The 26,324-nt window shown below is 40.7% G+C and overlaps 2 protein-coding genes across 2 annotated transcripts; both read right to left on the bottom strand.

Moving 5' to 3' along the window:
• Nucleotides 1-3,905: 3,905 nt before the first annotated feature.
• rdm1 (RAD52 motif containing 1) lies at nt 3,906-8,478 on the bottom strand. The gene is made up of 7 exons (XM_036553537.1): nt 8,252-8,478; nt 7,718-7,897; nt 7,052-7,177; nt 6,138-6,303; nt 5,897-5,995; nt 4,423-4,502; nt 3,906-4,114 (listed from the first exon to the last, which is right to left on the bottom strand). The coding sequence occupies exons 1-7, from the start codon at nt 8,354-8,356 to the stop codon at nt 4,025-4,027; spliced, it is 846 nt and encodes a 281-aa protein (XP_036409430.1). The 5' UTR covers nt 8,357-8,478; the 3' UTR covers nt 3,906-4,024.
• Nucleotides 8,479-12,400: 3,922 nt separating this feature from the next.
• gh1 (growth hormone 1) lies at nt 12,401-15,181 on the bottom strand. Its single transcript, XM_036552661.1, has 5 exons — nt 15,172-15,181; nt 14,642-14,781; nt 14,360-14,476; nt 13,566-13,727; nt 12,401-12,601 (listed from the first exon to the last, which is right to left on the bottom strand). The coding sequence occupies exons 1-5, from the start codon at nt 15,179-15,181 to the stop codon at nt 12,401-12,403; spliced, it is 630 nt and encodes a 209-aa protein (XP_036408554.1).
• Nucleotides 15,182-26,324: the final 11,143 nt, after the last annotated feature.

The following is a 26,324-nucleotide window of genomic DNA, read 5'->3' as shown; positions in this document are numbered from 1 at the left end:
AATGTAGTTACAAACAAAACTTGCATAAACAAGCATAACTACTTCACGTTGGCACGTTTCTCGCTTTGTAGGCAAAACCCATATCCATAACTCTCTTTAAAAATTTATATCCACAATACGGTGGACAAAAGTTATGACACTGTGTAATATTTGTTAGCATATATTACTTTACATACATGAAAGTTAAACAACGGCATTTACACCTGCACACACTGTAATGGAAAGACAAAGTACAACTGAAGTATATGGTGAAAGTATTTATAGGATGGATCAATTCCTGCTACTTTCTGCGCTGCACAGTTCACTTCTCCTTTTTAAAAACAGGTTAATTTTGGGGACATACAAAGGAACGCCTGCTGACGGCAGAGCAGTGAGACTTGAATTCAGTTGAGAATCTCCAGCTGAGATTGAAGAAGAAGCAGGTTTACCCAGAGTGTCAGTCATAAATTTTTGTATTACTATTTGTATTACTTTGATTTTGTATTACTGCATTAGTGTGTGCAACTGCATTACTGCAAAAGGTATGCCCTCCTGAATAATCCTGTATGATTCACTATTCATTGACTAGATGCCTCAGGGGAAACAAAATTGCACTAAAGTATGTGACAACATTTTGAAATATGTTTATACTATCATACACTTCATATTCAGTGCAAAAGTTCACATTGTGGTTTTGGGGGCGACTTCATCTGGTTGTCCTGGGTAAAACAATTGTGAATTGACACAGTTACAGCAAGGTCAGGAGTCAATCTACCCAGAGAGCTGACATTAGTTACATTAGAATTCAAGCATCAGATTAAATGCCCCCTCACGTCACATGGCAGCCATTTAAATGTCCCTTGTTTGTGTAACGCATAATACATCAAAACTATAGTAAAATACGTTCAAAAAGTGATCGTCCTCGACATGTAAGTAATTTACATAGTTGTTGAAGTTTGCTGTTTGAAGGAGTATCGTATTAGTTGCCCTATACGCTGTAATTGTACAAATCTGATAGTACTGTGTCCTCAAACAGACCTTGCTCTCAGCTGAGAACTGTCTCATTGTGGAACTGTACACATCCTGTCCCCGTACTGTCGCTATACTTACTGTATGCACTTTTGTAAGTCGCTTTGGATAAAAGCGTCTGCTAAATAAATAAATGTAAATGTAAATTATTATATTTGTTTGTTTGCTTGCGTGACGCATGTCTTTGTGTAGTGCGGTTTTTCATGGAGCGCATATTACATCAAAACTATAGTAAAAGACATTCAAAAAGTGATCGTCCTCGACATATAAGTATTCTACATACATCTAAAGTCACGTTTGTGCGTGAAAAGTCTTTCATTATGATATTTTTTATTGTTTGTGTCAAGCATGCATGTAGAAAAGGACCACATACCTTAGTCTTTCTTTGTGCGAACCACCCCCACTTCTCACAGACCTTTGTTTACAACTCAATTGAAGGCTGCCCAAACCGGTCCTGCTGCTCTCCTTATCAGCAGGACCCCCGCTGGTTACCTGAGGCACTGGCATACCACCAAGGACAGCTCCCACTGTGACTGTGACAAGGGAATGTCAGCACAAGTTGTGTGTCATGGTGCTTGTGATCTTTGACACATTGAGGCAATTTGTATTTGTTCTCATGTTGCCTGCTTTATCCATTTGTTCATGTTGTCTTATCTTTTTTCTTTCAGTGAAGCAGATCCATCCAGCACTGAGACTCCACTGCCACCAGCTACCCCTCCCCCCTGTGGATCAGAGTCAGTCCCACGGCCTTGAAGTCCTACCCCTCCCCCTTCTGTGTAAGCAGTTCACAACCCTGCTGAATTACCTTATCACCTCTTGAGTGCCTACTGTCAGAGGCATATCCATGGCAACTCCAGTTATCCCTCCCACTTCGTGTAGTTTCTGTGTATTTTTGCCTCTAAAGGACTCCCAAGTCCAATATGTGGTGAAGGAGAGGTTTTGGGTGCATAGGAGAGGTTTTGGGCACATTTTGGATAGGGTAATGAGCCATCATGTTGGTTTCCTTGAAAGAAATATTAATTTTAGTCTGAAATGGACTTACATTTGTCTGTTCTATGACACAAGACAAAAAAAACACATACAGTTGATGTACAGTGACAGAAATATTTTTTTGCATTTGGAGAGGTTTGGAGACATTTGCAGATGTGTAAGGGGACCCCTTGGAAATTGCTGTGTAGCACCTGAATACTTCAATGTATCTGCATCAAATTTTGTACCAAGGTTGTCAAGACCTTAGGCAATCAGAAAATGTGGAGCGTGACTGATGTTTGATCCCCAGCATCCCTACACACTTTGTAAAACAAAAAAAATAGAAGGCATTTTTGTTTTCATGACTTTTTTGTCTTCATATTATGCTCTCAAATGGAACCTAAATGAAGGAAATAAAATGCTGAAGGTGAATGAATGTCTGGGCCCAAGTGTCTGCTTCAATTTAAGCCCTGAATGATGATTGTGCAATGTGTACAACTTAACTGGTAACTGGTGTTAAAGTGGGGTACCTACAAATCGTTTGAACTTGAACTTGGCTCTGCGCAAAGAGGTTTTAAGTTCTTAGTGTGGTTCTATCTTTTGTGTATTATACCTCAAGCACTGCTATAAGGGGAAGCTGTGGGCACAATTAAGCCAAGAAGTGGCCTGGGAACAAACTTCTGTTTGAGGTAGATTAAATGCTTAAACTTCACCGACAGAGGACTGTCAGTAAAAAATTATGCCGTGCTACCATACTTTTAACATATTTGTGACATACTGCTTGAAACACATGCAATTAGGCTTTTATGCTTGCAACATCTCATTTGTTATATCATATAAATCTTGATTAGACTACATGGGCAAAGAAATTTCAAACACAAAAATATTTCACATTAAATATTTATTTTATATAAAAATCATTACATACAAACCATTTCAAATAGCTTATCAATGACCACTGTATGGAATCAAATGAATTTTCACAGACAAAAAAGTTAAAACATACCGTGTACCCGTGTCACTCTCTGAAGAACTATCCACAAAGAGAACAGAGCATGTAAACCATGGTATCTAACGAACATGAAAACAGAAAGTAACAACCGAAAAGCAAAACAAGACATATACTGAAGAAAAAAAAAAAAACCCAAGACTCATCTTGCTATCAATGTCCCAACCTGTTAATAACAATACTGTGACAATTCACTGTTTTGACGAATCTGAATATGTGCCAACAGTGATTCCCGCAGGCAGAAAACAACCTGGCCAGTGCCAGCAGAAACGAACAGCTCATCCACTGCAGTTCCATAAACTGAAGAACCTGTCAATTTTCCAAGGCCCGCAGGATGACTCAGGTTTGATCATCCTCAACTCTTAGTCATCTAATTGAAACAATTATGATCTTATCTTCCCCCTCCACTAAAAACAGGGGAACATTTCTTGTTGCTTTCTCCTGTATGCAACCCTGTTTTGGGATTGCCAATTGTACGCTAGGCTTATCTCACTGCGAAAGCCTCTACACTCACGCAGGAGTGCCGAGACGAGACTAGTATAATCCTCAGATTACGCGTGCATGTAGCCAATGGATATTTTTCACCTTTTTGCACTAAAAGTCATTTCAGGATGCCTGGCTTACCCACATCCCCAGAGTGTCCCCGGCAGAACGTAGTCAATTCGTTCCCTCACTGTCCCAGTCATTCTTGGCTGATGACATGGCAGTTTTGAATCTGAACTGTTAGGCTAAGCCCCCACTCAAAGCAAACCCCTTGTTCACTGAACCACTCGGGACCAAAACAGCAGAACTTCAAGGTCTCTATACAAGAAGCAATTTAATAATAAAAATATATATTAAAACATGTTCTTTTTTTATCTACCTCTTCTGAAAAAATGACAACTAACTTGGCAAAAATGTACAAAAACATGGGAGGATATTCAATATGTGACACATTTACAGGCACCTGTTTGGGGTTGCCATCTTCACAATGGACTTTGCCTTTGGTCCATATCTGTAGAGAAGCTTTCTTTGCTTCATGAATTCAGCTCATCTGTCTCAAGGCAAACGTGACATATTCAGACTTAGATCTGAGAGAAAGTCGTCTTCTCCCATATTCTCAAACTGGCTCCAGGAGACATCATTCACCTAAGACAGAAAGTAGACACCATTTCAAACAGACAAAAGCACTATCAGCATCAATTTGACCTGTTTGTTTCCCTTGTTCTTTTATTTACTTGTACAGACTCATTAACTATTATTGAGAAATGGAAACTACAGGACATCACTGATTAACTTCTCTACATTTTTCTGCATTTTAATGGGGCAATGTAGTAAAAGTGCACTTATGCATTCTACAGGCTCACAATAATAAGTGCAAACACAGTGAATAACAAGACATTTTTGTTCTTTTCTTCAATTGTTTTTGTTTTCTTCTTTGAATCTCATAACAGTACCTTGATTATTCCTTCACGGTCCTCATCTGGAAGAATCTCATCTGGATCAAATCTGCATTCAACTGCAACTTTCCCATTACCTGAAATACACCAATACACGAGCAAACAAGAACTCAGAGTCTACTAACACAACACTACTGACCCTTTGGGGAAAAAAAAGGCTTGAGAGACTTGGTTGGTTAGGGTGCTTGTGCTGCACAGGCTATGTGTTATACAGGCCAGGCCCAGGTTCAAGTCTTAGCTGTGTCATTCGCTGACAATGCCTGGGAGCCTGTAATGGTGAAACACAGTTGGATGGCTTTCACTGACCAATGTCCCGTCGTTTCACTGATTCTAATATGGCTAGTGAACGACCTACAAATTGCTCAGATATTCCCATTCTCCAGTTAGCATTTGCTCTCCTGTGGTGCATTGTGGGACTTGTAGTGTGAAAAACAGCCATTTGCTGTATGCAACTGAATCTGAGGATTCCATTTGTCTTAAGTACTCCTGCATGAGCAAAGAGTGTGTCGTGGCAATTAAAATTGGTGATTCCAAAAGGATGAATGGGGGAAAAGCATTGAAGAATAGTGGTGATTATTTAGTGATCATTACATCAATAGACTGATTAGTTTAGTGGAATCAGTATACACCGCAACAATGATGATTGTATTCTGTGTAGTTTTTAGGTTGATCACAGAGTTACAACCTGTGACCACACTGAAAGTGTGTACGTGGCAAAAGGCCGTCCCAACGGAGAGGCCTATGATTTCGAGCACTCATATAGCTGTAGTTCAGTACTAGGTCAGTCACTTCATATTTAACCATTTGGGTTGATCAGATATACTGTATCAATGCATATATCACAACCTAGATACCTCAGTTCTTTGAAGCTTATTATATTAAAGGTTTTGTTCTCAGGTGTTATAGGGACTCTCTACCCAGCTGAACTTTCTCCCACTCTGCCTCCCTTGTCTGGGTTTGTGACAAAGACGAGTCGGGTCAGTTGTGTGCTCCCCTATCAGTCTAAAGATACCTTTTGAAGCAATGTTCTTCCAATTAGGCGCCAGACTCTAGGCGATGCCAGGTCAGTTATAATTAAATATTCTACACAGTTTATGTAATTAGTTTCCCACTATTTAGGATGCTATAAGATGTTCTTTGTGAGCAGAGTTCCCCCGCAGCTGAGACGGACCGGACCGTGAGAGGTTGATGAGTGTGTAAGGCGTAAGACTAAGTATGAAACTCAGTGTGTGTAACATCTGAAACTCTGCGAAGCCTTGCTGTACTGAAGATTAATAAACATCTTTTGCCTCTCCTGCAACTACGGTCCAGACTGAAGTTCTTTGTGTAACAGTTTATTAGTTAGCTTGCAAGTGCATCAATTTCACTGAAATCCAACAGCATGAAAGAGAAAATAAATCCTACCCTGGCTATCCTGGAACATAACACCTTAATTAACTAATACCAGAAACAGTGAATCATTTCTACTCACTCAGTAAGACCAGCACCACTTTCCTGAAGGCATCGACCAGGGCTTTGTCTTTGGCCCATTTTTGTAGCTTTCCCCGTTTAATGCACGCCTCTGAAGGGTCTGGAAAACAAAAAAACATTTGGGGGACAATTAAATTTGCTTTAGAAGACAGCATCATTCTTTACAATTTTAGATGCTAACGCTAATCACACTCAATGGGCATTTGAGCATGGCATTGAAGCGGCTTGCTGGCGAGACGCACCCGAGTCGTGCGGAAGGGACTCTTCTGCCACGCCCACCCCTCGGCAGCTTGTGCTGTGGCGGGGGAAGATGAGCTCCACAATGCAGCCGTACTTCAAGGTGAGTGCCTGCGTTTTGGCAACCGTGTGCAGCTCTCCTGCTTCATCGCTGCTGGAGAGGTCCTGGAGCTGCATAGGGAACAGCAAGAACTCCCATTTACTTTCACTTCCAAGTGAGTGAATGAATGAAGAACTGAATTTTTTATGTGAGTGTCTCATAGCTCCTCAGCCTTTGCGTTTGGTCTGTAGGTTCAAAGGAATTTTCAAGGGTTTTTGCCTTTCTTTTGCATAAACCTCCCCACAAGCAGCACGCTGTGGATGTGAACCTGTACTCCAAATTTTCTGGAATCATAATGACTTTGTTTGTGTTCTTTCATTTTGATCTGCACTTTTCCTTTGCTATTTTGATTTGCAGAGGTCCAACCAGTGAGCAACTTCTCCATGCTTAGCCACTAATGCTAATCCTGCTGTTTGTTGTGTAACTCACAATCAAATGTAAACTCACGACATATAAGCCTTTTCAATGACAATGGCTATTTAAGCACACCAATAAAATACAATATAACAAAATCAAATTCTTCTGGAAGTCTGTGATTTAAGTAAGTGGTCATTGGCGGAATTGAACAGCTTTGGAATTTACTTACTCACTGGAATTACTTACTGGAATTTACTTGCAAATATGGTTGCTTTCGTCTTGACATTTGCCTAAGAAAAAGCACCACTGTAAACCCTGTTAATTCAATGGAATTAAACATGAGAAGAACAAGCACTCAGAAGGTGTATGAAGGTGAGTGAACAAGGGTAGGCAAAGACTGTGATTGGGTATTTAAGAGACTACTGCCTTTTTATTGTGATACGTCTTGCTCAGGCTACTTACTGTGACAACACGGCTGGACCATCCATTAAATCCAAGGTACTGATTGGCCAGCTCCTGACACTTTGGGCTGCTGAGGGGCATGACGTTGTTGGTGAAGGCAGGGTTCTGCCTGGTGCACAATGTGACCTAAATAGACAGCAGGGTGAAAAAGTTAAACATAAATCTCTTTCATTTTAAAATATGGCACCATTTTATGTTTTACTGAACACAATACCTAGTCAAAGGTAAATAGTTTAATGTGGAAACCATGGGTAAGTAAATGTGAATGACGGCCGTCTACCGAAAACAACCTTGTGGACCAGCCTTAATGGAGTTTCTAAATGCAGTTTTCCACTTCAGTTGCTGCCCACTTGTCTTAGACTAAGGTAAAACATTCAGGCTATAACCAACACTTTCTTTTGTGTTTCTATTGCACAATGATACCAGGTGTATAATATTTTGGTCACATCTTTAGATTTCTGAGATCCAGATGTGGTGGTAGAATGCATACATACAATGCAAGCTCATACAGCTGTCATCAAATAATCTGTTAATACCTCAGGGAGTAATGCTCTGTTGGGCACTTAAATATTTCATGGTAATTAAATGACGATAATAACAACAATACCAGTCTCTATCAGATTTAAGCATGTAAGTAGTCTAACCCTGAGTGTTCCCAAAACATACTTTTAAGGGCGATGCTTGGAACAAGCCTTTTCCGTTCGTAGCTTTTTGCGCTTTGGAGGCTTGCGCTGCAGAGAAGAACTTTACAATGGCATAGAACCCTGGCTCCACCACTGCCGCATTCTGACACACCTTTACTAAGTAAAGGGCACCAAAGTCGGAGAAGATACTCCAAAGAGATTCCTAAAGAAGGGGCGAGAAAATCCGTAAGCAGCACAACATAGATTGTGTTTTCTTTAGCATTAGTAAAACATCACATCTGAATAAAGAACTACAAGAAAAGCTTTTAATCCGGAATATTTAATGACAGTTGCGTTTTCGGACACGTTTGTGGGATCTATTTGAACATACAGTAAATTCGCGTTGGGCTCTTGAACTATGTTTTTTTTAATTGACGGACAAACAAATTATTTCAAAATCACACGTCCGGTGGCATGAAAACGTACTTCATAGTTAGCAGCATAAAATACACTGCTTCATGACCAAAGCAAATTGTCATTTACTAAGACAGTTGTGGGTATTTTGGGTCATACTCACGAAAATGAAAGCTTCGGAAAATGCTGGGAGAATGTCCCAGATAAACAGCGTCTTGATATTTTCATTGGGCACTTTAAATTCAATGACGTCAGCTTCAGCGTCCATACTTAACACAATGTTTTACATTTACAGATAGGTGCTGGACATTTTGTTAATCCTTATTTCAATGATTTCAATGATTTCGCTAGGTAGAAGATGATTCTATTTCCCCATCATGCTGTTCACCGTACTACTGAGCCTGGATTTGCCGCGTCTTTTATGTCATACGCAAAGCTTGCGTAAGACGTTGAGCAGAACCAATCAAAAACACACTAGCCAATAAAGTGGAGAACAAATTTTCGTACGCCGCTTGCCCCGTTGCTGGGGTCTCAGCTCACTGCCTCCGCCAGATGGCATGTGTTGACTGTTGTGTGAAAGGCAGCGTGAAGCCAATCGTAAGTTCAAAGCAGCCCAGACGACAGAAAGCCACGTAAAATCACGGCTGCATAAAACGGTTTCCTGAGCATTTCTCATCCTATAAGTGACATTATAAATTTAAGTATAAAAATAGATTTTTAAAAAATACTTCTTCGAATATGTATTTTTAAATAGACGATTTATATTTAGTAAAATTTTCTCCTCCCGGTGGACAAAATTGTTCAGTCTCGTACAGAGCTCGTCTGCTGCCTACGTTTATTTTTACTCGCCTTGCGTTATACTAATATCTGATACTCCTGCCTAGAAGAAAGCAATCATCGAATAAAGCTGTTGCAGCGTATGACTCAGTTTTATTTTCTCTTTCTTTCTTTTTAACCCGACTTAGTGTGCGTGTTTATACAGATGGCTGATACAGATGCAAAAGAGCTGTTTGTTTTTCGCTATTTCCAATACTGTAAAACAAATAGCCCTAGATAGTTTTTATTACAGCTAAATCCTTTTCCATGTTACGAAACGTACGACATTTTCATACAACACAAAATATAGTGCATGTCCCATAATAGCCTACTGTAGTCCACTTATAAGTGAACGCATAACCACAAAAAGTAGCAGAAAAAATATTGGAATCAAAATATCGATATTTTTGTGAAAATTTTGGTTCACAGTATTAAAGTTTATTTAAGTTCACAGCGTTTGAAATGTTTTCAGTAAACTGGTGTCTCTGTAACAGGCTATACCCTGATTAATCATGGCTTTAATTATGACTCAGATTTCTAATGATGGATGACTCAATGCCTATCAACACTGAGTAATCTGAGATTTGTGGTGGCAGTATTATTTGAAACCAGCCATTAATTGTGCCGCTAAGGAAATGTGTAATCCCAAAGAAATTTATTTTTTTAGTTAAGATCTTACAGAGAGATGCATTCACAAAACACATTGAGTGATACAGCACTGATGTGTGTGTATGTGTGTGTGTGCTCTGACAGAGGGGTGACTGTTCTAATGTATTTGCACTAGTGACCAGCACTCTTCATCTGCCTGTGGACAATACAACCACAAACATGTATTTTAAGACTTGTAAAAACACGGTGAGTTCATGTCTGCATTCCATATTCAACTGGATTCCATATTCAACTTTAAAAATCCAATGACTCATCTTAGTGAAATCAGGACAATATTACAAAAAAAGCTTGTTTTAGGAAATGCAATTATGTACATCAGTGACTTGTCTGTTTAAGGGAAAAATTAATGTTAATGAGTGTTAAACATCATTTTGCATTATCTTGCTGCATGTGGGCATCTATACTCCTGAGATGGATATTGATATCAGTCCCTATAGGAAATGTGAAAACATGTACTGAATGTTTTGGACATCATTAATATTTTACAGTGATTTCAACATAATCCTCACCCTTGTGTCTTAACTTACCACTGGGCTTACATCAATTAATATTCTTCATCACCTGATGAAGACCAGTATGGTTCAAACATTGGTCTGTGAAGTAACCACCACGATTTGTGAACATGAGAGCTCTTGATGTTCGTCTTCATAACAAACATTGACTAAATTTATTTTTATCATCCTGGAAAGTACATAATGGTTAATGTTTTCAAAACAATTAATTATAACAGAAATATAGGCAGTAATGGGAATTTAATGGCATTGAGTGTCTCTCTAATTATCAATTTCACTTCATTTCCAATCTGAAACTTTTAACTGCCAGTTAATTTCCCAATCCCGTAATTGATATTTAAACAAGAACTGGCCACGTAACTTTCATCACCCCCAAACTTTATTTGGTTCCTTTTTATAAAACGGATAATATAGCAAGCGTTACTGTAGTAGAAGATAGGCAAGTTGAGTTGAGTGCCACATGAGGCAAACAGTAAACCTGTCTTCAGACTGGGTTCACTCATACCCTAGCGTTGCTGCCTCTGTCCAGATCGCATTTTATCCCACATCTAAGGTTCAGCTGAGGGTTGCCGAAATTTTATAGTGCTGCCACACCCAGCTATCATGAGCCTTTTTTAGTTCACAAGACTCCATGACTACATCCACGACTACATGTAAACATATTGTTATAGTTCTCTTGTTTGAAATAATAATATTATATATATAATAATATTCCATCTTGAAAGGTTCAAGCCATGGATTGGCTATGTAAGATAAAGGTAAATGTATATCTTTTTATCCTGCAAGTATCTTTACATAAATCAAATAGCTCATACTTCAAGGGAGGGAAGAAGACTTGGAGATAGCAGGGGTAGAATTTGTAAGATCATATGCAAAAGGAAGCATTTTAAATGGCAGCAAAATGGCGGACTGTCCTGAATGAGTTTCTAATCTAATGCCAACATGTAATTCAAGTCATTTAATGACAGCTGCAGTTACTGGTTGGTCACAGCTTTGTGTGCTGATTGTAATTTTAATTGAACAACACGCTTTGCATTTTGATCGAAATCAGTCATGGTTACACTCAGGCCTGGCCCCAGGAGAAAATACAGAGAGGTGCAATCGCAATCCACACGGGGGCACAGAAAGTCATAAATACTATATACACTTTGGGATATAAGGAGACAAATGGGGACGAACTGAGGTCTGTCTGGGGATGCAGTGCACCCCTAAGCACCCCCATAGCAGCAGCCTGGTTACACTGAAGGTGCAAAATTCCTCCTAAAACTGTGTAGTCAAAGAAAAGATTTCAGGCCTTCAGAAATTTATTTTGCTTTATACAACAGCTTTATTGGAAAAATGAACAGCATTACACCAAGATTTATACAGCAGACTAAGGTCTCTATTTACTGGGAAGGTCAACTTAGTCAATTAAAATATGAAAATAAATTAATATATTTATGTACACAAATCCGAGAGCCTTCAAACCAGATTAGGAAGGGCAATTCCTGCACGTTCACAAGTTTTATATCTAAGATATACATTTTTTCATTACATTACAGTTTACAGTCTTGATTAGATTTCCCATTTCACAGAACATGTAAATTCTTCTCCAGGCGAGTCAGTGAGATCTTAAATGTTTTTTTTGTTCTCTTCTGAAACAGAACAATTTAAACATCAAGGGAAAAAATATTATTTGTCTAAGCCCTTTGTGGTTAATCATGCCTTCACACAAAGTCATTTCCAGTTTGCCATACTTTGTTAAACAAAGCTTCATTGAACAGTACTCATTGTCTTGACCCCCACATTACCTTCTGTCTTACTGGAAGTGGGTGATGTTAGCATTAACATAGATGGCTTGCAACTCTCCCGGCTAAACATTTGACCTGAAGGGGTGTTTTAGCATCCCATCAACCCAGTTGCCAGTTTTATTTCCTTTAAATGACAAACTGTCCTAAATCTCATACATCTCCACCTCTTACCATAGGTTTGATGACAGCTGGTGAAACCCAGGTGGGCAAGAATAAAATAAAGATAAAACCCTCACCTGTGTAAAATGACAACATGCAAAGCGTGCACATGGCTCACTGAGTATTTAATACTCAAGGAAAATAAATTGCAATATGAGATATTCATTTTTTTTATCATTTATTAATACAATTGATTTCCAACTGTCTTTGAATAGATGATGACTCCCAGATTAATAAAACAAAACAAAACAAAAAAAAACATAAGTGCTATAGTTGATTAAAAGGAGGGATTACAACTACCGCCTGGACACAACACATGACCACAGCTCTTGGTTTCAGGCCTGATTGGCTGTCTCTCAGCCACTCCTACAGGGTGCAATTGCTCTCTACAAAGCGTCTGCACTTTGTGACCTTCAGGTAGGTCTCCACTTTGTGCATGTCCTTCTTGAAGCAAGCCAGCAGCCCATAGTTCTTCATCAGGGCGGCGTCATTTCTCAGGATAACGTCAAAGTTCTCATAGGTGAGCCTCCTCAACTCATCCATGTGGACCCCACCATCCCCCACTACCTGCAAGACAAAAGGTAATATGTGTGTTTGTGAGGGGAAGGGGGTGGAGACAATAACAGTTTTTCAACTCCCTGTCCCTGCAGTTTGACTTCAGCTTTGACCAACTAATCTGAGTCTTACTTTCTGTGATACATGCAACTGAATTCTTCAGCCAAAGATAAGTGAAAAACATTTCAATAATGGAACAACTAAACTGGAACAAATTGCAACCACTCTCTGACCTTGTCGCCCTCTAGTGGTAGAATGTTACACTTACATTTATTCATTTGGCAGACACTTTTATCCAAAGCGATTTACATAGGTTACAGTTCTTTACAATGTTATCCATTTATACAGCCGGATATTTACTGAGGCAACTGTGGGTTAAGTACCTTGCCCAAGGGTACAGCAGCGGTGTCCCAGCGGGGATCAAACCGGCAACCTTTCGGTGACAAGTCCTGCTCCTTAACCACTATGCTACACTACACAGCAATGAACAGCAATGTTCATTGCTGTTCATTACTGAGAAAGCCTCCATGCGGAGGGGAGACTCTTGGTGAGCGAGGAGTACAGCCATTTGAACTGCTGTTTCCTCCAGTCACAACCAAAACATAGCAAATTGTTCAGAGTGATCAGTGTTTAAGACACACTACAAATCAGGGGATTCAAGATCCACCACAGTATTTTGGCAGGAGAAAATGACCAGAGGGAATGACCACAATTATTTCTTTGCCCCGGTTCCTCTACCATTTCTTCTCAGACTAAACACTATTCAGAGACATCTGCTTGAACATGACCTTCTGGGTTTTTTTTTCTGGTCAACTAGGAAAAATTATGGCTTTGATTTCATACAGCTCCGCAATCCTATCACTGCATTTGTTCAACACTTAACAAAACAAAACAAGTTTCAAGCTGTACACTTCCCTCTGCTACCTAAAAAGCAGCTAGCTGGTGATACACAGCACAAGGCCCACTCCCTATTTACCCTCATTAACTCATTGATGCCCTCGCTCAGGTCTTCCAGCTTTTCGAAGATCCCGTCGGAGGTGCCGAACATCAGGCTGTTGGAGAAGGCCTTGCTGAGCGTCTTAAGGGGGTACACCCAAGACTGGATGAGGGCAGAGGAGATGCGCAGCAAATACCCGTCCTGCCAGAAACAGGGATGAAAAAGTTATTGGTAATTCCTCATCATTTTGTTCATGAAGACACAGACAAGGTTGAAGCAGTTTATTTTCACTTCTGAAATTTTCTCACAAGTCTTAGAAATTAGTTTCAGTCTGTTACTGTCTATATTCATATTCTGTTGTCTGTATTTATTGCTATCTATTGATTATTGGTCAGTATAGTATTCACCTTGCTGTTGGAAACAAAAACCAACAGTCTCCATTCAGCAGCCACACATGCGTGCTCATGAAGTTTTAGTCACATGTTTAATGCGTTTGCTAATGGCTGGCGTCCTTCACTCACATACTCCTCATGCACACAATTACTATGTCTGAAATGAAATTGATGGTAGAGATCTACCATGGGTAAGTTTGTCAATGAAAACTGAGCATCCTCACAATGAAACATTCAGAGGCATGAAAACAATTCTTCAGTTAAAGACACAAACAAATACAAAACCTAAGTAGTTTTGCATCTGTTTGTGAAGTTAACGCATTCACATCCAGTAATTTACAACCAAAATGTCATCCTTAACACACTCCTAAAAGCATTGCAGCGTGGATTAAGGAAACCTCGGCCATATTTTTTGCCGCTTGTATCTGCAACGCCACTCACAGATTTCTCTTGAGTCTCGTCCTTTCCAGTTGGGGTGGGGATGGAGTCGGAGTAGCACCCAGCCAACGGGGAGATCTTACTCAGCTGCCTGTGGGCATCGGGTGGGAGGCTGCGCTCCTGCACAAACACAAGATGCAGGAACCACACTTCATGTAAAAAAACCTCACGCTCCCAGCATCCCAGAACAACACCTCCATACCTAAACCACATGGATTGATGGTGAACTTTGAAGACAGCTGTTAAAAAATGTCCTCCCTAAAGCGTGAAAAAAAGAATACTTACGAATTCCTTGTAGATGTCAGCGGCCAACTGGTGCAGGTATTGTGCCCTGATCACCGCATTGGTGAAGAGATTATACAAGGGGATTGGCTCCACTGCGCTCACGGAAATGCTAACCAGTAAGATTGGCCACAAAATAAACCCTAGAAGGCAGACAGGCACATAGAAAGGCATGGCTGAAAACAGGCAGTTATTTCCAAAGGGCAATTGATTCTTATTGGTTTCCTGTGGGCTTCTCCCTTATACCTGTGGGTTTCCATGTGCAAATTAGGCAGGGCACCAAAGTCTGTTCCCCAATAAGCATTATTAGTAGCCTAAAGTTTTCCCAGAGAAAAAATCAAAACTTTAAACTTGCTTTTTTGCTTTGTTGGACAAACAACAAATCAAACCCTCATTCATAAATGCGTAGAGTGACATTTTTCCTTGGGTTTTATTTTCTCATAGAGCCACCAGCGTTCCTTTGAGCTACTGCTTCAATGAGGTTGAATGGTATATTTGATCTGACAGGGACACAATAAGACAAGCTTGCCTACCTGATGCCATGTTTTCTCTTGGTAGCTCAGTGTCTCTTCTTCTCGTAAAAGCTTTAGTTGTGTTGGTTGCATTGACTTTCACTAGCTGCATTTATACACTGGGAAACTTTGCATAAATGTATTTGATGGGAAACATGAGAATCAGGGTTACCCCTCTTTCTAAAAAAGTAAATAATTAAACATTTTGTTTCATTGACGTGAACTGATTTGTATGGATTGGCAGAACATATGCACCAGTTTTACACATCAAAACAATTGAAATATCATTTGTCTGCTTAATAAATTCAAAGGTTCATGACGCATTCCTCCGAAAACAAACCAATGTGTGGTCAAAGACTTCAGCCCAAGTCTTACTTTCTGTCAATGATCCGGAGGGAATTTCAAAGGAATTTTTATGAGGTTGAAGCAGAATGGATGCCATATTCTCACTGATCTTGTCACCAGTCTTCTGTATGTTGAGCAGTTTATGTTCTAGGAAAAAGGACAATCATGCGCTCCTGCCTGGATGGACACTAACACAGGCCTGATGATCATGAGTGGAGCCTCCTTTGAATCTTGTGGCACTGTCAAGGTTACTTGCCATGACCTCAGTCAATCAGGTCTAAGTATTACCACTGTGGTGATGACAGTCTTGATCATTGCTGTGTGTTTTTACATCAACGTCAAAGCAGGGGCAGAATATGTCACTGCGTGGTCATGTGGGTCCATGGTATTGAAACCCCCATAAAGGTTACTGCATTAATAACCATGAAAGCAATGAGATCATGTCCTGTCTGTGTGAAAGCAGTGTGTGTGTGTGTGGGGGGGGTCATGTTATCTAAACACACCAAGTGCTGGGACACGCTCCCTCTCCTGTTCCTATCAGGTGTAAGCGCGGTCCATATTCAACACTCACGTAGCAGATGCTTGCAAAATGTCAGGGCGGGAGCCAGGATTAATCCTTTCCCGGTAAAAACAGAATTTGATCTGTTTACCAGCCCATTTTTAGAGGCCAGTGAGCCCTGACCCTGTAACCTAACAATAACATTATATCACTGGTTTCCACCTGCATCGAGTTTTCTCAGCTTACAATGAATGGAGTGAGCATTTACTTGCACTGGCAACTGATGGCAAGTCCTATGAGAAAAATCTAAATCTAAACTCTTCTGTGAGGAAATAAAACACTTACAAGTCTGCTTTTTAAGGTTTGTTGGATTTGGTGTGTGGTTGACGTCGCCAATATAGCATAAGCACAAGCTGTCCTTGTGACTCATTTCAAATAATTGTTGACTGTTCCAAAAAATGTATGTTAATGTCAGTCCAAAAAAATATGCACATTAAATGATAATTGAGAAGCAAGGGATGAGTTTTTCATGTATATAAAATATCCCTTTTAGCATGTGCACAGCTATTTAGTAAACTGGAGCTACAAGAGGCAAGTGTGGAATAGAACACAAAGAAACTCTTGAAATGTTGCTTCATACACTGGAACTAATATTTGGACAGCAGACCTTATTAAGAGTAGAGCGTGATAACTGCGTGCTGCCAGAAGCCTTAATCCCATCAAAGGAAGGTGATGGGAAACAGCAGTGTTGGAGCAGCACATAATGGTCTTTTAAAATCTTCAGATGCACATTTTCTTTAATGCAATGTTTATTGCAACAAATTGCTGCATAACATTAAATTGGTTTTTAAGTTTCCTGCCCATGTTCAACACATTTTTGCTCAGTAAAAGCCTCAATCAGCTGGTTTCATCCAGGTAAACACTTATGTCATGTTGGTCCTTCTACTTAAAATCAAATGAATAAGAAACATGCCAAGGTGTTTGATCGAGTGTAAAAATGTAGAAGTTTAAAGAAAAAGTATGGAGTCTTCATGCGTGGTTCTGGTATCATATGAAGCAATGGAGTAACAGACAGCATAAATGAGACGATAAACCCATACTCAGCTTCCTCTAGGACTCCGCAGAAGCAGTGTTATTGGAATATGCTTCAAAATATCCCAAAGTAAGTTGCACTGTTTTTGGACCTACACTGTTTATGCTGTTTCCAAACCGTGTAGAAGCATGTGCTTGTTTTTACAGTGGGTGAGCTGCTGGTCATTGTGTCATCATGGATACTCAGAACTTGACCGCATTGGCTACCTCCCGAAGATGGGCAAAACCTCCACCACAGTAATGAGCCAGATAGGGAGTGTCAAGTTTTTTTAGTAGGCAGGCAGGCAGATCAAATGACATCCTTCAATTCTTGGCTAAAGCGCTGGATTTCACAGATGAAAGAACTTACACCACCTGTTTGTGCCGTAAGACATGACAACCATTTTTTTAGGTGGGATTTTTCATATGCACCCTGGCTTCTGGAGGGGTCTTGTATGAGACCACAAGGCAAGAACACTCCTCCCAGCACTGACTGACAAGTTGCAGTTCTATTCACGGCCCCTAAGTGGAACCCAACTTGCAGAAGTGAGCGGCATGACAATGTCTCTCAAGTATTCTCTGGGGCAGTGCAAAGTCTTGGCACCTAGTTCAGATTATCTACCATAGAAAAGTAGGACACAATTATGCAAAAGTTTGCAATTGTGATGATTTATCTTTTTTTTTTTCATTTTTCCATTTTCTCCCCAACTTGGAATGGCCAATTACCCGAATTCTGGAATGTCCAATTTGTCATCGATGTTCTGTCCCATTGCACAATCCTCACCGTCAATCCAGGAGAGCGTGGACAAGCAGGAGACATGTGATGTCAGCCGCTGCTTCTTTTCGCACTGTGGTCCACAAGCTAAGCTAGCACAGAGATGAGTTGGAGGAAGACATTTTGTATGCAGCTTTGGCACGTGGACCACAGGTGCCTGATCAACAAGCAGGGTTGCTGCTAATGGGACCGAAGCCCCTGTGGGCGTACCCACCCCTATCCCCGGCGGAACGAAGCCAATGTGTTACATCTGTGAGCTCCTGGCCACTGTTGGCTAGTGACATGGTCAGGTTCGAACTCGGGCTGTAGCGCTCAGTCTACACTCAGAGTGAGTGCTTTTACCGACTGAGCCACTCAGGATGATTTATCTTAATCAAATGTGGGTTGTTCTGTGTGAACATGTGCAGTTTGTTGGTCGACATGAATTAGGAACATAGCTTGACGGGTAAAATAACACCACACATGGCCACATCTCACCCTTTCCACACCAAGAAGCTTCTATTTCTGATGAACCTGCAGGCTCAGTATGGACAGAAAATGAGTAAATGATATAGGTTTTAGAGACACTATGGCACTAAAGATCACTTTGGACCATATGTCTTTATGTTTTTATGATATGTTCAAACTCCACAAAATATGAAAGTTTTTCATATTTTTCATTAGTGTAGTACCATTTGACACTAATTTTTTAATTTGGAATGTCCGATGATTTCTCCTCATTTATTCCCAATTTTGAATGCCAAGTTTTACCACAGAGATACCACTCATTGCTAAAACCCCTGCTAACTAACTAGGAGAGGGCAGAGAAACATGTTCTCCTCTTCCTAACGTACTGCAGTTCCCATGCCATACTTGGACATGTGTGAGTAGGAGTAAGACGCTTCATGCCCAGCTTTGTACAGGCAGATTATGGGCTCATGTTTGTCCAGCAGGGGTCACAATGAGATGATTAAAGCTGAGCCGAGCCACCCACCCCTAACTCCCAGTGAACTAAGGGCAATTTGTTCAGCCGCTGCAGGCTCCTGGTCATGGTTGGCTGATAACATGGCCGAGATTGAACCTGTGCTATAGAGCTCAGCACGTGTTCAAAGAGAATGCCTCAAACATTGAGCTACTCAGGAGCCCTTTGCTAGCCATTACTAATATTTCAATACAAGCCTTTACAATTCTGTATATTTCTATAGTGTGACACGACCCAAAACCAAGTAAAATCAACCAGCAGCAGGTAGAGAGGTAGATCATTAGCATCTATGGTAATATGTTTCTTTCAGCTTCTCAGAGATGAGCAGCATGTACCATGGTGAAAAACTAGTTGATGCCAGTTGGCAAGAAACCTTTGAAAAGCGATCTGAAACAATATACCCACTGATTAAGATGTCAGCTGCAGGGGCTTTGAGTCAGACTGAAATGCGCAAACACCTCATCGTGCATGAATATTTTAAAATGATTTCATTTTCACTTTTAAATTAGCACTTGAAACTGCCAAAACAATATCCTGTAAGTCTTACTGTATAAGCATGCATACCCAGCTACCTGATAGACTTGATTCAGTGTAGCTGACTTTATATTAAGATGAATAGATCAAAATAAGAAAGTAAGCCAAATACAATCAGTAAGAACACAATGCAAAGTCTACAGTGCAATTCGCTCATTGTCTGAGCTGAAATCAGTTGTTCACCCCGCCGACACAAAACCCTTTCAATCTTTTCCTAAATACTCCACTTGATTTTGTTATCAGAAATCATGTGTTTTTTTCCATATGAATTGTTTTTGCCTTTGCTCTCATTGCCAGGTGAATTTCCTTTTACACTTCATTGAATTTAGTTTTCAATTGTCACTTGGGTTGGTCCTTATTTTTCCCTCAGTCTGATTGGTATCCTGTTTTGTGGCTAATGGTGATGGAATTGTCATTTTACATTTATTCATTTAGCAGACGCTTTTATCCAAAGCGACTTACATAGGTTACAGTTGTTTTACAATGTTATCCATTATACAGCTGGATATTTACTGAGGCAATTGTGGGTTAAGTACCTTGCCTAAGGGTACAGCAGCAGCGGCCCAGCGGGGATCGAACCTGAAACCTTTCGGTTACGAGTCCTGCTCCTTAACCACTATGCTACACTGCCGCCCCTTACTGTTTTGTCATGTAATTTTCATGTGATGAATATGTAATTCCTCCATACTTACCACATTTGAATAAGCGATAGATCCAATTGGCTCGTAGTGTCTAAGATAATCACTGCCATGAGAAATATGTTTGGCATATTCATCAATTGTAAGACTACGATCTAATTTACATAGTTATGATACAAACGTCATACGGGTGACTGGTGAACTGTCAATTTTTTGGGCTTTTGACAAGTCATCGCCGCTTAATAAAAACATGATACAAAAGAGGCATAATGCTTTTATATTATAAAAACATACGTGCACCACTGCAAACATGCCACTGAGTGCATTTTTGATCTGGCAGTGTCAATCCAACCAGTGATCAGATGAGAAAGTCTGCTTGCTCGAGAGTGGACAATATGTGAGGCTTCATGCATATCATTCTTACTGGACAGTTCTTTGCGGAGTCGCAAAAATTTCAACTAAACATTGCAAATTAATATTTGCTGTGAGCCAAAGATTCAGACCACCTTTTATCAAGGGAGTTATCTAATTTCAGAGCAGTAAGGAGTACTTTTTGTCCTAAGTGGCCTTTAAGAAAATTTCCCATAAATGTGAAGCACCCATCCGACACAAACTTTTTGGAAATTCCCTGACATCATCAGAGAGAGATGATGACAGTTCTGAGATGCAGATGCAGATAAGTCTCTGCTTTAGTCATAAATGGAAAGCGTTTCGGTTAATTTTGTACCATTGACCCCGTGCCTTAAGAGCAGATCTAGGTGATGAAATGACAGGATCACCAGGTTTATTTTGGTATTTAGTGTATCTGTTTGTTGGAGAATGTCTCGTCCAATTCTTGACTCACATAGCCATGTATGGGTGTCAACTTCAGAGCCACTGGGGCTTGAGCCTCAATTACTAAATTGCTTTTTATTATTACGTGATCATTAGATGTCTTTGTAACACTATGCCAAATCCTCTTCCTCCTCCCCTTCAAGAATCCAGCACCCTTTCTTAAAATAGTGTATAAGTTCGGTAGATGGACTCTAATTGCTATTTGCAATCATTCTGAGAATTCATTGGACTTCCTTTGCCATATCACTGAAAGGTGAAAGCCAAACAGTGGCAATACCACTGTAACAAGCATGGAGTCTGGTCAGAATCAGTTAAACCGGCGGTGGATATTAGACAAGGTCAACATTTAAACAGTGATTGGCCGGGCAGAGGCATTAAACCCAGGCAAATGAAATAATGTAAGACCTGTGAGGCTTCGGAGAGATTATCCCTGGAATTGGTCTCAGCCCGGAGGATTTGAGATGAGAGAGGTGGGAGATAGCTATAACCGGAGCCCACATCAAGAGAGGACACTCGAATCAAAAGAACTATGCTGAGAAACCACTTCCGATTCTGCTGCTTGTCGTCATGCTTGGGTGTGGATTGCTTCACTGGAAGAGTTGGGGTGGGGGGTATTAGTGGGAGCTTTTCAGGATAGGTTCACCGAGTGAGGATAACCAGAGCACGGCATTCACTGGCAAATCTCCACACCTCCAAAGTCTCAGAGGCCGGAAGCAGGCAGCTATACCCCGACGGCGTGGCCCAAAGGGCATCAATCAAAACACCACTCACAGCCGATCAACGAGGCATTTCCTCAGCTAATTGTCGAGATAAGAGAGAGATTAATCACAATAGCTGCATCCCCTGGCCATTCTAGTTCATGAACGGGCACGTCGGAGGCACAGGGCACGAGCGGGTTTCTGAGGCATTCCCTGAATAGTAAAGGGTTATGAAGCAGTTCCAGTTGTCTCTATTACATGCCCCCCCAACTCTCTCCTGGAAGTTCAAAGTTAATGTATAGTGTCCCTTTTAGATGTGCCTGCATGTCTATTTTAGACGCCTATCAAGTATCCTCCTATTAACATTTGAAACTGTTACTTCCGCCCCTGCTGCTGAAGCTAAAAAAATAACAAAACAATTTAGGCTTGATGTTGGAACAGGGAGAGTGTGGTGTTACTTTCCTATCAACAAACACAGGGTTCTGTTATGTTCTGCTGCCAGGTATCATGGATACATGCATTTCTCCTTCTCTGTTGTAGAGCTTTTATCTTTATCTTTTATCTTTATGTGTTCGAAGTACTGTGGCAAGCAAAGAGACCATGTCCTGGAAATAAGATCAATTTATGAAAATATGCATGTCTGTGGCAAATGAAATGAGTAGTCATGCGCTTGTGTTTTTACTGGTGCATACAAACAGTATGTACATACAGTATTATGTGTCTCTTCCTTTCAAAGTAGCTTGTAGGGCTGTTTTGTTTTTTAAATGTCATTTGTAAAGGAAATGCATGAATTATGAGGGGTTTGGAGGTCTGTTTTTATGTAACTTCACATATGTGTCAGCAATGTGAATGGGCGTGGCCATACAGTTTGGGACTGTGTGGCTCATCGGTTTGAGCGCAAGCCACCTGCACTCAGAAATGCCTCAGGCGTGTGAAAAATCCCCATCCATGCCTGGAGAAAATAACCTAACCTGTTGACTTTTGCCCCTGTCGCCATGGGAGCCGGACCTGGGGACCAGATGGTTGCCGGAGGGGTCTCCCCTCTTTGCTCCGGCTCCTCCGGGCCCCTGGGGTTCAAAGAGGACTGTAGGGTCCCAGCAAGAACGCTTTGTCCCTCTCTGCTTCCGTCTCCCGTCACAACACTTGTGTCCTCTCATGTTGCGCCCCTCAGACAGCTGTTGGGACTCGGGGCAGAGATCCCATGTGTTGACAGGTTGAGCCCTGCCAATGACTCTCCACCAGAGGAGGCTGGATGACCCGCCCATACCCCCCCACCCCCACCCCCACCCCACACACAACAGCCCCGCCCGCGGTCTCCTCTGCTCCCTCCAAGCAATCGCGCAACAAGTAATTTGGGTTCGACAAACAACTCAGACTTCAGTCTCTGCACCGGCATTTGTGCATCAGAACACCATTATTCTCATCGCAGAAGGAGAACGCATCACAGCAGAAGACATATTCTGGGCTGTCTGTGAAAGGCGCGAGTTGTCAGACTGATTGTATTCCCCGTGGGTCCTGAGAGCAAGCTGCGTTTTCTGGGTGGCTCCTCACATAGCTTTCAGTTCCCAGTGCAGCACGTATCATCTGAAGTCAGCAAATAAAAAAAAAACTCATCTGTCTCTTGACGCTTTTTGGCAAACTGCTCAAATGTTTGTGAAGGCTACTCAGTTCTGAAGCAAACTGTCATAAGCTGACATTTCTCTACACATCATGAGGGATCTCAGCTTTACTCTTCTAACTGTCCCCTTAAAGGAAAACAATGCATACGTCAATGTGGTAAAATCTTAGCCAGGCAGGAATGTAGACACACTAGAAATCAGTTGAAATTGAAAAAAAGCGGTTGCATTGGATGAAGATCACCCTTTACTTTTAATTTCAGTTGGTCTGCAATTTTATTAATTAATACTCTCACGTGCTTGGCTAATGACTTCTATCACTAATGTGCTTAATTTAGTCTACAGTTGCCCAAATATTTTCCCAGCAATGTCACTATGTGCAACCGCTGCTTTTATGTTTGTGATGAATCCGCATTATAGGACATATTGTAATTTTGCAGTGTCTGTTAGAGAACATTCATAAAATAGCAAAATGTACTGCAGTATTACACTGTAGTATTATAATGAATATTGTAAAATAGTGACATAGTTTATCACATTAAAATGTCATGTTTTAGATCTTAGACACAGGCGGCTGTGAAAAAGTTTATTTTACTGTGTTGGGTAAATAGCACCAACCCCCAACATCATCCCATAATCATCGCGTGGCTAACACCCCTGACCCCTGAACCCTCAGGGTCCAGGGGGGTGTGAGGAGGGTCAGCGGCTGAGTGAATGGGTGAAACACTATAGCCTCGTGCCCGCTCCGCAGCCTAAGAGAGACATGTCGAACACATGGCCGCTGTCCTGAGGTCACTGCCTGCCGCTGACCCCTGACTCGAGCTGTATGCGAGGAACTCGGGCAGAGCCAGCTCTGTGGACAGTTCCAGACTGGCCACTCCCCCCCACCCCTCCGCCTCCAGCTCACAGCTATCTAAGAGGACTGGGGGAAGGGGGCAGCCTCTCCAAACATCGTGGATTCTGATTACGGAGCCCCCACTGCCAGTGGGAAGCCAATGGGAAGTGGTCTCTGAATGAGATGCACTGATTCCCCTTCATGCTAATGGCCGTGCACGCTAACTCTCCCACCGCTGTTCCATCCCCTGAAGGATCTGCTCTTCTGATTCATTTGAGCCAGAGAGCATGTGCAAACTGTTTGATGCTTTCAAAACGAATTGGCATTGCATTCTGGAAATGTTATTTGTTTATCTTCTTGTGAAAATTTCCAGTACAGAGGGTAGCTCAGTATGACCCGGGGAAGTGTCCTTCGTAATTCTGTGCTGTCCTAGTTGACCCCATGGTAACACACTAAGAGCAGCCCACTCTGTGTCTCTGAGAGGTGTTAACAAGGTGAGACTAAATTTATAATGTGACAGTTAGCTCCTACTACATGGTTTCCATATCTGCTCAATTGCCTCGCACTGTAGCACTCTGTCATAAACATTTTTCACCTTTAAAAATACACTGCAGCAAAAGGAACAGTCAAGGTGAAAGATCTTGACAAGAAAATGTGGCCTTAAGCCATATCTTGAATTTATGAATTATAACTTACCAAGGTTAACAATCTTTTGTTGATGTGTACTATTTATTATTGGCAGCATACTATCGGTGTAGTTCAAGATGTAATGTGTCTATCTGGCCAGCAGGTGGAGTATTCTTGTTAAGCAAAGCAAAAGAGCTGAAAATACACCATAACAACCACAACATCTGACATGCAAATGAAGGACTCAACCAGAAATACTATGATTTTTTTAAAGCATCATGAAATCTTCAAAGCTGTAAGGAAACCATTCCATCAGCAAGTACTATGAACTGGTGTACACTTGTACACTGCAAGTCATTCCTCATCTCAATTTAAATTTTGATTTCAATGCCAAATAGAAGAGCAATGCCATATTAAAACATGCAACAAGATGCCAGTTTTAAATTGCAAAATAATTTATTTGTTAAATGTTACATAAGTAAAAGGCCTTCATCTTCATCATACAAAGGAATAAACTCTAAAAAATCACTTCCAGCACTGAACTAAACATATGTACAGGCAACTGACGTCTGCATTAAGGCTCTATCACTGAACGCATCTTCCCACTCATAAGCAATGTAAACAATGGTATATATTATTTATATAATTTACATGTTGCCACACTCATAAAGCTAGCAACTTTCACATAGAATTACCAGGCAGTGTGGCACCATTTCAAATAAGAACAAAACAAATAAGTGATTTCTTTGCCATCTGGAAGACTTTCTGTGGCCACAAGAACAGCTCCAAAGCACTGAATAGAATGCACTCACCTGAAACCAGGTAACAAACAGACATTCAACATAATTCTGAGCAACTATTACATTTTTTTTTCTACTGAAGTAGCTCTGAGATGAAAATTAAAATGTCCCAAAATAAATCTTTTTTCCTGTTTCATTTCTTCGTAAGGGCTCAACTAATGGAAAAGAGATCTTTACTTTTTAAACATCACTGTCAAGCTACCAAAAACAATCCCATGTGTCCAAAGTTATTTCTTTTCTGAAACATTCAAAGTATTGCAGTGCTGTAGAAGTACTGGATTGTGGAATACTATTTAAAACACAGCCGAATTGTTTGCAACTTGATTGCTATTCAAAGAAACTGATTTGGTCATAGTGTGCATGGACAACTGGCAATGTCATCGATATTTAAAATAAGTTGCACTCAAGATAAGATGAACCAATTCAATCATGATTATCATGGGGGTATATTTACATATAAAAAGGGAATCAAACATTATTTGCGTATATTTTTCTTCACCATGCTGACAGTTGAGGAACAAGTTGAACATGAAATGATCAAACAAATGAAAAAAAAGATGACTGAAATACAATTGTCAGATTAGATAAAAATACACCCCATTACATGTTGCATTCATAGTGCAAATGCTGTAAGTAGACTATCACCAAAACCACCTGTGTTTATTGTTTGATGATATTGACCATAAGTGGCCGACTGAAATACTGAGGACGCACACCAGAAGCAAAAAAGCTCTCTCATGCTTACGGATGCTTTTCCCTGTTTGATGTCACACTTTGCTTATATCAGCACACAACATTCACTCTCTCCGCAACTGTATGTGTAATCCAAATAAATGCGTACACTGCTTAGTGTCAAAAAATATAAAATTAACAAAAAATGACCAAGGGTGTGTTAAACGATACATGAGCCTTCCGTTTCAATTGTTAACAGTGGGTTACAT

Source organism: Megalops cyprinoides, chromosome 19 (assembly GCF_013368585.1).
Source record: "Megalops cyprinoides isolate fMegCyp1 chromosome 19, fMegCyp1.pri, whole genome shotgun sequence".
In the NCBI taxonomy this organism is placed as follows: domain Eukaryota; kingdom Metazoa; phylum Chordata; class Actinopteri; order Elopiformes; family Megalopidae; genus Megalops; species Megalops cyprinoides.
Note: the sequence above shows the minus strand (reverse complement) of the source record. Positions and strands in the feature narration are given on the sequence as shown.